Source organism: Polyodon spathula, unplaced genomic scaffold (genome assembly GCF_017654505.1).
Source record: "Polyodon spathula isolate WHYD16114869_AA unplaced genomic scaffold, ASM1765450v1 scaffolds_627, whole genome shotgun sequence".
Taxonomy (NCBI): domain Eukaryota; kingdom Metazoa; phylum Chordata; class Actinopteri; order Acipenseriformes; family Polyodontidae; genus Polyodon; species Polyodon spathula.
In genome coordinates, this window is record NW_024472116.1 from 1 (window position 1) to 13,267 (window position 13,267).

At 40.3% G+C, this 13,267-nt stretch overlaps 1 protein-coding gene across 1 annotated transcript; it reads right to left on the bottom strand.

Annotated features, from left to right (window-relative positions):
• Nucleotides 1-169: 169 nt before the first annotated feature.
• Nucleotides 170-12,864, bottom strand: LOC121308279 (myomesin-3-like; the record flags this gene model as incomplete). The annotated part of the gene is made up of 16 exons (XM_041240571.1): nt 170-229; nt 809-953; nt 1,445-1,581; nt 2,207-2,251; nt 2,343-2,449; nt 2,992-3,148; nt 3,254-3,368; nt 3,801-3,979; nt 4,717-4,843; nt 5,874-6,061; nt 7,333-7,454; nt 7,820-7,994; nt 9,650-9,833; nt 10,411-10,538; nt 12,173-12,223; nt 12,623-12,864. Coding segments are annotated over 16 exons (2,162 nt in total), but the record flags the coding sequence as incomplete, so codon positions are not given.
• Between the last annotated feature and the right edge of the window lie 403 nt (nt 12,865-13,267).

Consider the following 13,267-nt stretch of genomic DNA (forward strand, 5'->3'; position numbering starts at 1 on the left):
CAGCTGTAACCAGACTGCTAGCAGCAGAGCTAGACTCACAAGGGGGGCACAGTGTTAAACATTTATTACTGAATGTCACTTTGTACCTTTGCTTTGTTTAAAGTCTGCAAATTGAGGTTACCTCACCTGGGATGCCTTGCTGGAGTCAATGACCACTAGGATAACTCACCTGCTTTTCTCTTCCAGTCACGCCTCTTAAACTCGGACTGAGCCAGCGCCTGTTTGAAATCTGCAAAACAGGATTACCATGTAAACGACCACTGCATGTCCCACTCACACTCCCTGTCCTCAAGCATTTCAGCTCCTGGTATTTGATTTCGTGCTACTGTCAGTCCTGGTGGGACCTCAAGGTCTTACCTTGTCTTAGCGCCGTATGTTCGCATATGCCATCAGAAATTAAGTTGGAACCTCATGGAGCAATATATTTTGTCCTGTGCTCATGTATACTCAATAATGGGGTTCCTTCTTCAGCTCGACAAAAATAATTCAGGACTGAAAGGGTTAAAGAGCAACTGCGCAACGTGGTGCAGTTCTGAAATACGACAGCTTCACAGCTAATGCCTTGTTCTTATTGTTTAGAATAACTTTGTATGTAATTTTCTGTTTCAGTAATCACATCCTGGTGACTAAACTCACAAGTGTCTTCTCCCTAGGTACAGTAGGTACACCAGAGTGTAACTCTTAACCCCCCCTCCCCCCCTGCAATCTTTACCTTGCACATTCAAAAGCATTTTTGGGAAACGTCAAACAGGAATAAAATGCATCTACAGTATTCTTAAGCACTGCTCTTGAATACAATTTCACTTACTGTCATCTATGAGCACAAAGGTGAACTGATTCCTGGCTCGCCTGTCTCTGAGCTGAGCCGTGTAGGAGCCTTTATCCTCGCCAGAGAAATTGTCAATCAACACTTCCACTATCCCATTGGCTCTGTCAAAATTGATCTTGTGTGTCTGGAAAAAAGACAGCGTAACTTAAAATGCAAACAAAATTTTATTTGAGTGTCAGGTGCCATCGTTATCATAGCCTAGCCGCCTAGTAATTCTGGGTTGAAAATGTGGTTGAATGATCTTTACATTACTGAATGGCCCTTCGCTAATAGGCTGCTTTTAATGTTTTAATAAGTGTCTTCATAGAAATAAGAGCCACTTGGGAGTTTCCTTTTGTTTTGCTTGCAGTACACTGCTGTGCACAGGGTGGCGCTGGTGCTTACTAATATAAAGACACCCAACTGATCTACATAATATATCTATGGTAAGTAACTCTAACAGAAGAGCAGCTCCTGAACCCACAGATCAAGTAGCTGAACACAGACTTAAGCTCTTTAAATTATTCATTCTACTCCCTTCTTATCATTCACCCCCTTGTTAATAAATCTAAATAATTCTCAGTTTTCAATGTAATATTGCTGGGCTGGTCCATTAATAGCAAAGTGGAAACTCACGGCCGTGCTTGAAATCTCCTTGTTGTTGAAGATTAATTTCAGCTCCGCAGCCGAGCTCAGCTTCTCAACCTGTAACCAGAGGCGGACAGCTCCTTTCTCAGACACCTCAACGGCCCAGTTAGACTTCAGAGTGATCACTGTCAAGGCAGGGCGGTTTCAGTCAAAGCATAATCGTGTATCTGCTAGTATCTTCAACACAATCACTGACGGTCAAGCATAACCAGGTTCAGTTAAAAAAAAAACTATATTAATAAGATGAACAGAAAACATTTTTGTTCTGAGTTGGTAAACCTAAAATAATCAGCTTGTGAGGAAACACAACCGAGGACTTCATCTTTTGGGGGTCTGTGTTCTCCCTTATTCATTGATTATTTTTGCATTACCATACAAAACCACCATCCTTTAGGAGTGCCACAGTAAACTTGGTCAAACATGCCTCTCTCAGAAAAAAACAACCTTTCAAGTACTTCTATAGCATCTGAAATGTTGTCATGACTTCAGTTACAGTGTAATATATTCATTACATAATTTGTGTAAGTGTAAGTCAGCATTCCCATTACAGAATGGATTTTAGGATTTGAATAAAACTACAAAAAAAACAAACGAAAAGCACATTCTTTCTTTGAAACACTGCATTTTCCTTGGATGAAAAGATAAGATCTAGACTCCTCAGGACATCCAAACCTCACCTTGGGAACAAAACAAAAAAAAACCTTAGAGCAGGATGAGCAATAGGGTATTACAAAAATAATTGAAACTTACATGGGTTCCGTATTTCCCAGCTGAGCTCCAGCAATCTTTCCAGCTCTGAAAAAAAAAAAAAACACAAATAATTTCTCAAGCCCAGAATAGAGTTGATGTTGATCTCCATCCACTCTAATGCGTTTCCATTGATTACCTTTATCTGTAAAAGTGTAACTTGAGGAGATGTCATCAATATCGCTCATGGCCACAGTGTACAGACCAAGGTCCTGTTCTGATGGATTGGTAAAGATAAGCCTGGACCTGAATTTCAATTAACAGAGCTTTTTAGGTTCAACATCATTGGACAATTAAAAAACAAATGTTTAGTTGCAGAGGCTGGACAAAAAATTATAGACACCTGCCATAACACTGTCAATATGGTGCAGAGCCGCTGAGTTGATTCAATATGACGTGTGTACTTTAATCTGAAGAGATATGAGATCGTTCCATAATGATTATGGCCCTTCTGCGAAGTGTTCAGCTTTCTTCAATCTGTATTAAATGCTCTGGGAGACTTTGAACAGCACCATTTAGATGATATTATTTCATGGGGTGCTGAAAAGTAATTTCGTAACCCTGGAGCATTTGCTTCAGACACTGTGTGTTCTTTGTGTAGACTAATCATCTGCCAGTCGAGGGCCTAGTAAAATGAGTGCTATATTAAACTCTCTGTGAACGAAATTTGCAACATCACAAAATACTCAGTACTAATACCCCGACGGATGTTTCTTGATGTCCAACCCCCTATGTGCAAGTAAAGTATATACATATGAAATCAACCCCAATCATTTCCCCTGCAATACCTGACATCTTTTGATTCAATCCTGACCCTCCCCTGATCTATGGCTTTGCAGTAGTTCTTGGTCCAGAGGAACTCGGAAGACTCATTCCGCTCTGGAGTTTGGAATTCCAGGAATATGAACCCGTCCTCATCCACACCGATTTCAACATCCTTCATGCCTGCTTAAGGACACACGAGAAAGTCACAAAGGCTTTCGGAGCTGTACAGAAAGCTAGCTTTTAAGCAGCCTTATTTTTCAAAATGTTTGATACTGGAGACAGTACCTGGCTTGGTTTCAGCCTTCACCTCTTCCGATGGCAGAGATGGCTCACCGACTCCTGCAGCATTCATAGCAAACACTCGGAACATGTAGCTTCTACCAGCTTCCAGTCCAGAAACCTGTAACAGATGTGCTTCCAATAAGTATGCCAGTAACAGACACCCCAGCCACAGCTCAATTAGTGTTATCAGTATCATGAAAAACATGTCACCATAAGTTTGAAATACTGCCTTCATAATTACTATCATTACCTTTTGCTAACGAATACCCTTAAAAAGTTTCCTCACAATAGAAAAGGTGCTTTACTAGAGATATATACATGTGTGTGTGTGTGTGTGTGTGTGTGTGTGTGTGTGTGTATATATATATATATATATATATATATATATATATATATATATATATATATATATATAGATATAGATATAGATATATAGATATATGTACTATAAATGTAAGAATGAGGTGCAGACAGACAGCCTCCATCAACAGGATTCATGTAGAGTTCATTGACATTTCCTGGAAGTCATGTCTGTGTTCAGAAACCTGACCTTCAAGAAGGTATTCGATGTGGGCTCCTCTGTCACTGCTTTCCATTTGTCTGATCCCCCTTCACAAATGTCTACCAGGTATCCCGTGACTGGGCCCTGGCCTGTGTAGACTGGGGGCTCCCAGAGAAGCACCAGGGACTTCCTCCGAACCTCTCGGTACAGCAGTCCATAGGGGGGGCCTAGACACCAGGGCAAACACAGCTGTTCAGACTATCGCTAATGCTTTAATACAGCTTCATTCAAAGCTGAAGTCTGCTGCACCACAAGCTTGAGTAGAGTATTCTCTCCATTCACATCCTGTGTTACCGGTAATAGCAGCCCACAATAAGACAGAAAGGAGACCTAATAGAAAGCAACACAGGAAGTTGTTGTTGCCATAATGTGAATGGGAATCACCTGTGTCAAAGTGAATATAAAATCTAAAAACGGTCTATAGAAAAGCCATCAGTGACTTGGAATCATGGTAAAAGAACAGCAGAGTGCATATGAAAGCATGGTAAAGCACGGGTGAGTTTGGAAAGCATGGTAAAGACAGAAAAATCCTGGTGAACACAATAAAGTCTAGGATATAGCCCAGTTACAAACATTATGGGCACATTCTATCATCATACAGTTGTTATGATATTCAGCAGTATAAATGTCTTCTTTCCAATACCCTGGTCTAAATAACTCCTTTTCCAGAACATTCACGTATGGGGGTTTGATGCTAATATTTTAAATAAAGATTTATTCAAGACTTTATTATATTAGTCAGGCCATTCTAGGATGTACTTCCTTTCGGAGCAAAAAGAGCGTTGAAATGAATCTTTACAGCAGATCAGAATATTCTTGTACTACTGGATTACAGTATTCAGATGTATTATCAATACAATGGTTCTTTCTCACACGGTGACCCTGATATACACTCTGTTATTACCTGGCTCAGGCATGGTCCACTCTTTACACAAGAACGGATCGCTGGGCTCTGAAGCCTTTCCCACTCCCACGCAGTTCATTGCAATAGCCCTGAACTGGTACACATGATCTTCTTTCAGGCTTCCAACCTTGAAAAAAAAGAGGTGCAAATGGTAATATAGACCTTACTAAAGGTACCTGTCTTTGTAAGTGTTTAATGAGCTTTCAATTCAGCTGTGGATTTGCATGTTTTAACTGCTTAGTGTTTTTTTTATTTTTTTATTATTATTATTTAGAATGCCCAGCTATTACACTTCCCAATTTAAAATGTTCAATTCTGTACAAAGGCCAGCCCTGCAGGAGAGTCTGCAGGACCAGAAAAAGTCTATCATAAAAACTCCTCTGTATTTGTGAGTTAGTTGTTGTGTTTGTAAATGGCCACTAGAGGGAACCAGTTCCTTACAGAATCTTGCAGATAACAAAAAAATCAAACATCCATTTCAATTGAAGCCATTTTCTAATGAAGGTTGACGGGGTTATTCCTTCTAAATGCATACACTATCAATCTGCATTTACATTAGAAGCAGCAACAGAAAATCATTCAATTCAGGAAGTTTGGAAAGCGATACTTTTCCTTATTTAAATAATGTTGTAAAAAAAAAAAAAAAACAGTCAGCTAATTGCAATGTCCTTGGGGAATGGCTTGCTGAGCAAGAAACTGATGTAGTTCCGGTCTCTTACAGCAGGGGGCAGCGTACTCAATATAATGCTACAGGCATATCTTTGAACATAGAATTACCGAAGGCAAAAAAAAAAAAAAAAAAAAAAAAAAAAAAAAAAACAGCAAAATTGAAATAAAAGAAAGATTTTTTTTTTAAGGAAAATCACTTTACAGAAATGAGCCTGCAACAACAAGCCTGCTTACCAGTAAATTGAATATTACTACCACTACTACTAATAATAATAATAATAATAATAATAATAATAATAATAATAATAATAATAATAATAGAGAACATATTGCAGCCATAGAATTGTTTCTACAAATATTGGCCACAAAAAAAGGAAACACATGCATTATGTAGCACACACTTTTTTGCAACATGGAAAGTAGTTTCAGTCACAATGGGTAAGTCAGCAGTGTGCTTCAGTGCATTGCATTGTAGCCTGTCATATTACCTTGAAGACTTGTGTTGCAATGGGTTTGACATTGACTTCGTGCCAAACTGACTCTGATACATCCATCTGGTCCAAGAAGTAGCCTTTGATTACATCCTCACCGTTACACTTGGGAGCTCTCCAGCCAATCACCATCTCACCCTTCCCACAGCTCAGCAGAGCAATGCCGGAGGGAGTGGAGGGGGCAGCTGAGAGTGAGGAGGGTTTAGAAGGAGACAATCTGGACAACATTCCATTAGTCATCACAGACAGAACCTTTATTCAAATCCATCATGGTTAGTTTAAAATGTGTTCCGTCGTCTAGCCTGTTTTAGAAAATATGGGATGCGCTCCGAATACAGATAGGGAACTGTTATATTCCTGTTGCATGGAGAAAACATTCCCAATGATTTTGCCTCCCTAACCTGCAGAATCCCCATTGAAGATGAGCAACGTTGCCCAGCCAGGATTTGTACCTGCACTCCCCTGACTGTATGAATCACCCTGCACACCACAACTGTGACTTTACCAGATGCCACTACTAACATGAAAAAATAAAAAAATGCAGTCAATTAGCATGCTTTTTTTTTTGTTTTTGTTTTTTTTGCTTTGTTTTTTTTGTACAGCCTGGAATTTGCAATTCTATTTGACTTGAAATTCTAATGCACCGGAAGGGGTCATACCCGTTTGCTTTAACAGCTGCTATTAACATTATAAATGTGCACATGTGTGGAAGACAGAGGGAGAGAGCGAGGGAGAGATAGAGTAAGAATCTGTGTTTCAGTTTGCCTGTCACCATTTCCCTCAGTAGGTGTATCCCAGTGGAAAAATTGAATCTTAAAACCATCTTCAATGCCAATGCAGTGGTTCTGCAATGGCAACATGTTTAGTTCTGCAAAAAAAGGGGCAATGGCAGCTACAATGAAACGAGATGTTGGTGCAATGGTACAGCTGTGCAGGTAATATTTCCATATCAGTATTATCACAATTGTAAGCATCAATGCACACTGGTAATCCATTACGGTACTATAGTAGTATACCTCTATCACTGTGGAATAATATCCGGACAACTGTAATAGGTGTTCCAAATCCATTGTGTTGCCATTGCTGGTAATACTGTGGTCAGCTAATGTGAGCTTTTGTATAGAAAGACCACAGTAAAGCAAGGAGGAGACTTGAATCAACTTCGCAGTCTTGCAATTGCCCTTCCCCTTGCACAAAAGGATAATCCCTTAGATGAGTATTTTTAGAGCTTTTATTCCATTACCTCATCTCACCAGCAGGGGTCAGCTCCTGTAACACTACCAATGTTACACTGCAGCACCCCCTGTCAGTTAGGGTGGTGGTCCTGAAATTTCCCCATCATCCAGGTTGTACAGGTCTGCAGTGAATGGCTTTCCCTTTGTGTACGGGTCTATTACCTAATGCACATGTGTGTTTGTGGATGGCATTCCTATAAGTCCTGGTTTTATCCACTTACAGATAGCAGCTTTCACTAGGAGGGGTGCCGACTCTTCCGAGTAATCACTGATCCCGGCTGCACTCACTGACTTTATCCGGAACACATACTTCTTTCGAGCCACCAGGCCGTGAACTATAAATCTGGGGAAAGAGAAAATGCCATCTTCTGGTGTTGTTTTGATTTATTTTTGACAGTGATGAATAATTTCATTCAGTCTGTTTGCTTTATTGTAACCTCGCTGATGTGGCAGGCTTCTTGGTAAAGAAGCAGCTGCCACGCATTTCAAATGGCAGAGCTTTGAAACACACACCTGTTTCAAATCAGAGCGCACACTTTTGTGTAAATGGGATGTCTCATCACATGATGGATGAAGTCCATCCTAGAATAGATAAAAGTGGCATCTTCCTGTTGCTAGTAGATATACAGAGCTCAGTGCTCAGTTGTTTTCCTTGGCCACACTGAATTGGTGCTGCCCATGGTAGGCAGGTCAAAGAGGCTCACTTACCTCGTGGAGGTTATTGGCTTGTTGTTGACAGTCATCCAGTTGTCTGTCCCAACCTCACAGCAGTAAATGTAATAGCCAATAACATCCCGAACATCCTTTGGGCTCTTCCACTGCAGGACCACGGACGTGTTTGTGTTTCTGGTGGACACAACCCCACGTGGAGGAGGGGGTACCACTGTAACACAGCAGCAAGCAGAGGCAAGGGGTTATACAGACTGGTCCCCTTAAAATGAGGGTTTCAAATACAGCACCATGATTTTCAAATGCAACACACCTTGCGTGCTGCACAGCTCTTGTACGTGCACAAATACTTTACATAAATGCAACCTTTTTCTTCTCAGGCGCTACAGTGTGAACTGTAACTTGAAGGTAAATGCACGCTGGGCTGCCAATCAGATGCTTGATCCAAGGAACGTAATTCTCAGAATTCAGCCATTTAATTTAGTCTAAAACTCATATTGGTTTCCATATGCTTGTTATACAAACAGAATATTTCATGAATGTTCATGGGGGCTGTGGTTATTTCGCTCATAAGGATGGCCGGAGACACATTGGTTATCCAGCCATCCTCATCTGAAAAACAACTTCAGTACTCCATGAGCATTGACAGCGTATCCTCTATATATTTTTAAGGGTTATATTTGATTAAATTTACTGTGGGGTTCTAACTAGTATTTTTGGTATTTGGACTCCACAACACCATCTAAAAAAAATGAAACCCTTGAGAAATACCAGTGCATTGCATACAGCCTTGGCAAGATGGTTCCTATTTACAACAGAGCTGCATGATTTATTCCCAACGCAAATTAAAACCAGCACTACTGTCCTCTCTAAGTTGGTTCAGTCTGGAGAATTGAAGGCTGTTGTACTTTCTGTGTGGAAATTGAAAATGTTTCCGTTTATCTTATAAACTTGGGATTCTACTTCGCTTAGATCTAATCAAGATCTTACCTTTAGAATCCCTAAAATAAGAACCCACGTCAGTCAACATGCTTCTGTGTATCAGGTTTGATCTGTTTGCCTGAGTGCTTTTTGTTTGTTGCATTTCAAACATGCACTTTTCTTGCCTTGAGACACATACCCAAAAGTTCTAACCTGGTTAAATAAATAAATGAAAAAAGTGGCTGTGAGCTTGATCCTGCGGTGCTTTAAATGGTCCTGTGCCTACGGGGGCCATTTCCTGTGAGAGCTGTGTACCTTTGGGAAGCCCTATTTCCACAGCTGAACCACTTCAGCAACAAGGTTGAATTCACATCCACAGAATTAAAGGTTAATTAATATCTGGAAAGGAATTAAATAAGTACATCCCACGAGGGGAAACCACCCAGGTTCCTTTTGCACTTTAATTAAACATTGCTGTCAACTCTAATTTGTTTTTCTTCTTTCACCTAATTATTTTTTCTGGGATCTGGATAATCGGCAGTTTTCGATTGATCTCACTCCCCCTCCCCTGCCAACACTGACCTCTGATTTTGAACCTTAGCCCAGTCCAATTAAAGATTTTTTTGCCAGTCATTTGGGGATTCCGTTCCGTTCAGAGTTTTAATTTCCAAGAAATTAACCAAATGGGCAGACCATATTTGTGTGACAAAAATGAAATAGACTAATTGATAAATATAGATATATACTATGGCTGCATGGCAGATAGATAGATAGCGAGTTTGAGCGACATAACACAAAATAGAGCAACAGAACTCAGAAGCCGACAGAATGACAGCAAACACCTTAATAAGGCAAAGGAAAGATAAATAATTAAATATCATTTCAAGCTATATGTACTTTATTTAATTTTTTATGCACAGGGTTTCTGTGGTTGAGATGAATATTTACCAACAGTTTCTCTCAGTGAGACGGCTTCACTGGGAAGAGACGGTTCGCTCACTCCATACTTATTGACAGCACGCACTCGGAAGCAGTAGGATTTTCCTTTGGTGAGGTCGAAAACCGGGAATCTAGGGGAGTGCACCGGGATCTCCAAGTTGGCCCTCTGCCAGCTGTTACTGCCGGCTACGGACTGAAGAAGAAAAGAAACGAGCCAATCTGTGTGTCACTTAACAACAGTGTCATGAGCAAAACAGTCAGTAAAGGTATTCGCTCTTCACAAAATACAGCTGGAAACGTAATGTCATAATTCCACCGAGAAATAATATTATAAAAAAACTAAAATACCTCAAATTTTGTTATTAGAGTCTGTAATTTATATAAAACAAATGCAATCGGAGGGGCTTTAGTCTGGCAGCATGCAAGTGTTGCTACATGAAACTGTAAATAGGGCTCAAGACTGATTAACCAATTAATCAATGCTTAATTGAGACTCACAAAATTAAAGCCAGCTTGATTAATGGCTGTATCTGTAATTCTAAGCCATTTGACCACATCCTGCATTAGGCAGGATTTCGCACTAGGGGGTGCACAGAACACTTCCTGTCCCAATCCTGAACTTCTATAGCTGTGCCCATCTTCCTCCTGAGACAGCTCAATGTCTCAAGTTGAGTTTGTTGCACCAGCTTTGCACCACCAACCCCTAAATTAACCAACATTTTCACAGCTAGAAATTAGCTCTTAGAACCGTGGTTTCCAGGGTGCATCACCTTTTCTACGTAGTAGGTCAGAGGCTCCCGCCCCCTGGGGTCTGGCTCGGTCCAGCCCAGGACAACACAGGCCCCGCTGACCTCAGTGATGTGGGCATCGGTAGGAGGCAGTGGGATCAGGATGTCTCCTGGAAATAAAACCAGAGCACTGAATAACTCTTACAGTCATTATGAAAACAAATCAGTAACATATATACAATCCCCTGCTTGTTAACTAATCCTCTGCTGCCCCTAATGACTGATGAGCTTGGGTTTCAATTCAGATGGTGCTCAACTGGGGTGCGCAACTTTGGGAATTAAAGCTGTGAAAAGTTAACAAATACTGTTATTTTATTTTTGCTTGCTTTAAAAACCTTGAATTTGAGACCTACAGTGCATGAATAATGTCACTTAATGTAAAATGTAAGGAATAGTTAACCTCAATATGGAGACTATAGCCTGGGCTCTGTCAGGGTTAGTAGTGTTTGAACTCTCCCGTTCAAATAGAGGGTGAATTTCAGTGATGAACCCATTCCATGAGTAGTTAGCACTGCTATGGCCAAGGAAGAGAGAATCGTATTGTCCACAGTATAACCACAATCTTTGTGATATCAGTGATATTTATAGCCTGAAGTTAAGCAATATGATTTAACAACATTCCAGCTTCAGTGAGATTATTTCTCACTTGCTGTAAAGAAAGTGAAAATGAATGTTTTTTTGGTTTTTTTGCTTATTTATTTAATGTTGTCATTCATTATCATCTATAATATGTGACTCTGCTGAACCCAGATACTGTCTCCCCCAGCTACCTGAACCAACTAAAGACTCCTACTTTCTTTCACCGCCTGTATGTGACGCAACAGGTCAAGGGCAATAGATTTCAATGGGAAATACTATGCCAACCCCACCAGAAACCTGTTTTTAGTAATAGGAGAAAGATTACTCCAGGGACAAACCATACCACAGGAACCTTAGCCACAACTTTGTTCAGTAAATTATTGTGAAATCAAAAAGAAACAAACGTAAAACTCAGGAGAGGTTTTGGATGGATTGAAGGCCATACACTATTCTTCAACCTCCACTTCCACTGGATCCAATCTCTGAGATAATCTCCTCTAATCCTGATAAACTCTGAGATTATTTCCCCCAATCCCGCTCTTCTCTGACATAATCTCCCCCAATCCTGCTCAGATCTGAGATAATCTCCCACAATCCCGCTCTTCTCTGAGATAATCTCCCCCAGTCCTGCTCAGATCTGAGATACTCTCCCACAGTCCTGCTCTTCTCTGACATAATCTCCCCCAGTCCTGCTCAGATCTGAGATAATCTCACCCAATCCCGCTCTTCTTTGAGATAATCTCCCACAATCCTGCTCTTCTGATTTTACATTCATGACTGCCACAAACACTTCCAGAAAGCTCTGTCACATGTTCCTGGCAACCACTGTATAAATAAACGGTAGCACTTCTGTGCAAAGAGCTTTGTGAACAATTACATGTTAATGCATTATGGTAATTTTCTGGTAAGTATACCCTTATTCCAGCAGTAGTTACCATGTAAAAGAAGAAAACATTTGTAGTTACCCAGTTATTACCATGTTATTACATTGTTATCTACACCTTATAATCTAAAGTGCAACTCAATAGACTCCACGTGTCCTTGATCAATTGTAAAGACAGTATTCATAGAACCTACATTATGTTTCTAACTCTAAAATGCTATATAATGTGCCAAACATATAACAAGGTATATAACTATATAGAAAATAAGACATGCAAATTACCTTCAAGTTGGTCTTTAGTAATAACTATCTTGCCTTTTTCCAGCTGGATCACTGTAAAAAAACAAAAGCAAAAAAAAAAAAAAAAAAAAAAAAAAAAAAAAAAACCCACAGTTATAGAGACAGTAATGCACAACAACTAGCTTTCCAGGGAGCATATCAAACACACTGTATCAAAAAACAGACTGTGGGGGCAGACCATGGGGGCAGACTCTCAAGGCTATTTATTCCAAATTGTTATTAGCATTTTTTTGTTCTAAAACAAACTTTTTAAAATGAATAGAAAACAATATAAGACTGCTTACAAGATGCTAAAGTAAATATCTAAGTGCTACATGTCGCCGACTCTCACTATAACATGGACTGGTTGGCTTAGCCTGTGTTACAGTAAGAGATTACTGAAAACTGAAGAACTTCCACAGATCTCCATTATTGGAGTAATTGCATTAATACCCATCACTCTTCCAGCCTCAGATGGGTCCACCATGGTCACAGCTCCAGTCTTCTTGGAAGGTCGCCCAACCCCAGCTTTGTTGACGGCTCGCACCCTGAACTGATAGATCCTTCCCTCACACAGGCCCGCTACAGGGAAACGACAGAGCTTGTGGGGGGTGTCATTGCACTGGACCCACTGCCCCGTGCCTATATCCAACCTGCCCACACACAGAGAGAGGAGGACAGGCTTAAATACACATCTAAGGGTTTATTGTATTGAACCAAATAAATAATAACGATAATTAAATGTCACTGTGACAAGGCCTGTCTTGTTTTTAAGTAACTTCAGTTTAATTGGATTTGTATTACACAAGAGTCGCTGTTATTTACTTCATGCTAATATTGGACTCTGCTTTCGTCAAGATAAACTGAGATAGTAAATATGGGGACCAACCAAGACATAGCTTCATTGTAATACACAAGCCTTCAGTGCTTTTCTTCTACCAGGTACCATGGATGTCCTATTGGCCAGCAGTGGATGGCTGATAATGCTGGCTCGAGGGAGCAAAATTATAAGCAAATGTAATTTGCTATCATTGTGAGTGTTTCGGTTGCTCCTATGGTGAGTTACCATTTCTCTCTAAATCTGCCTCACTTTACACG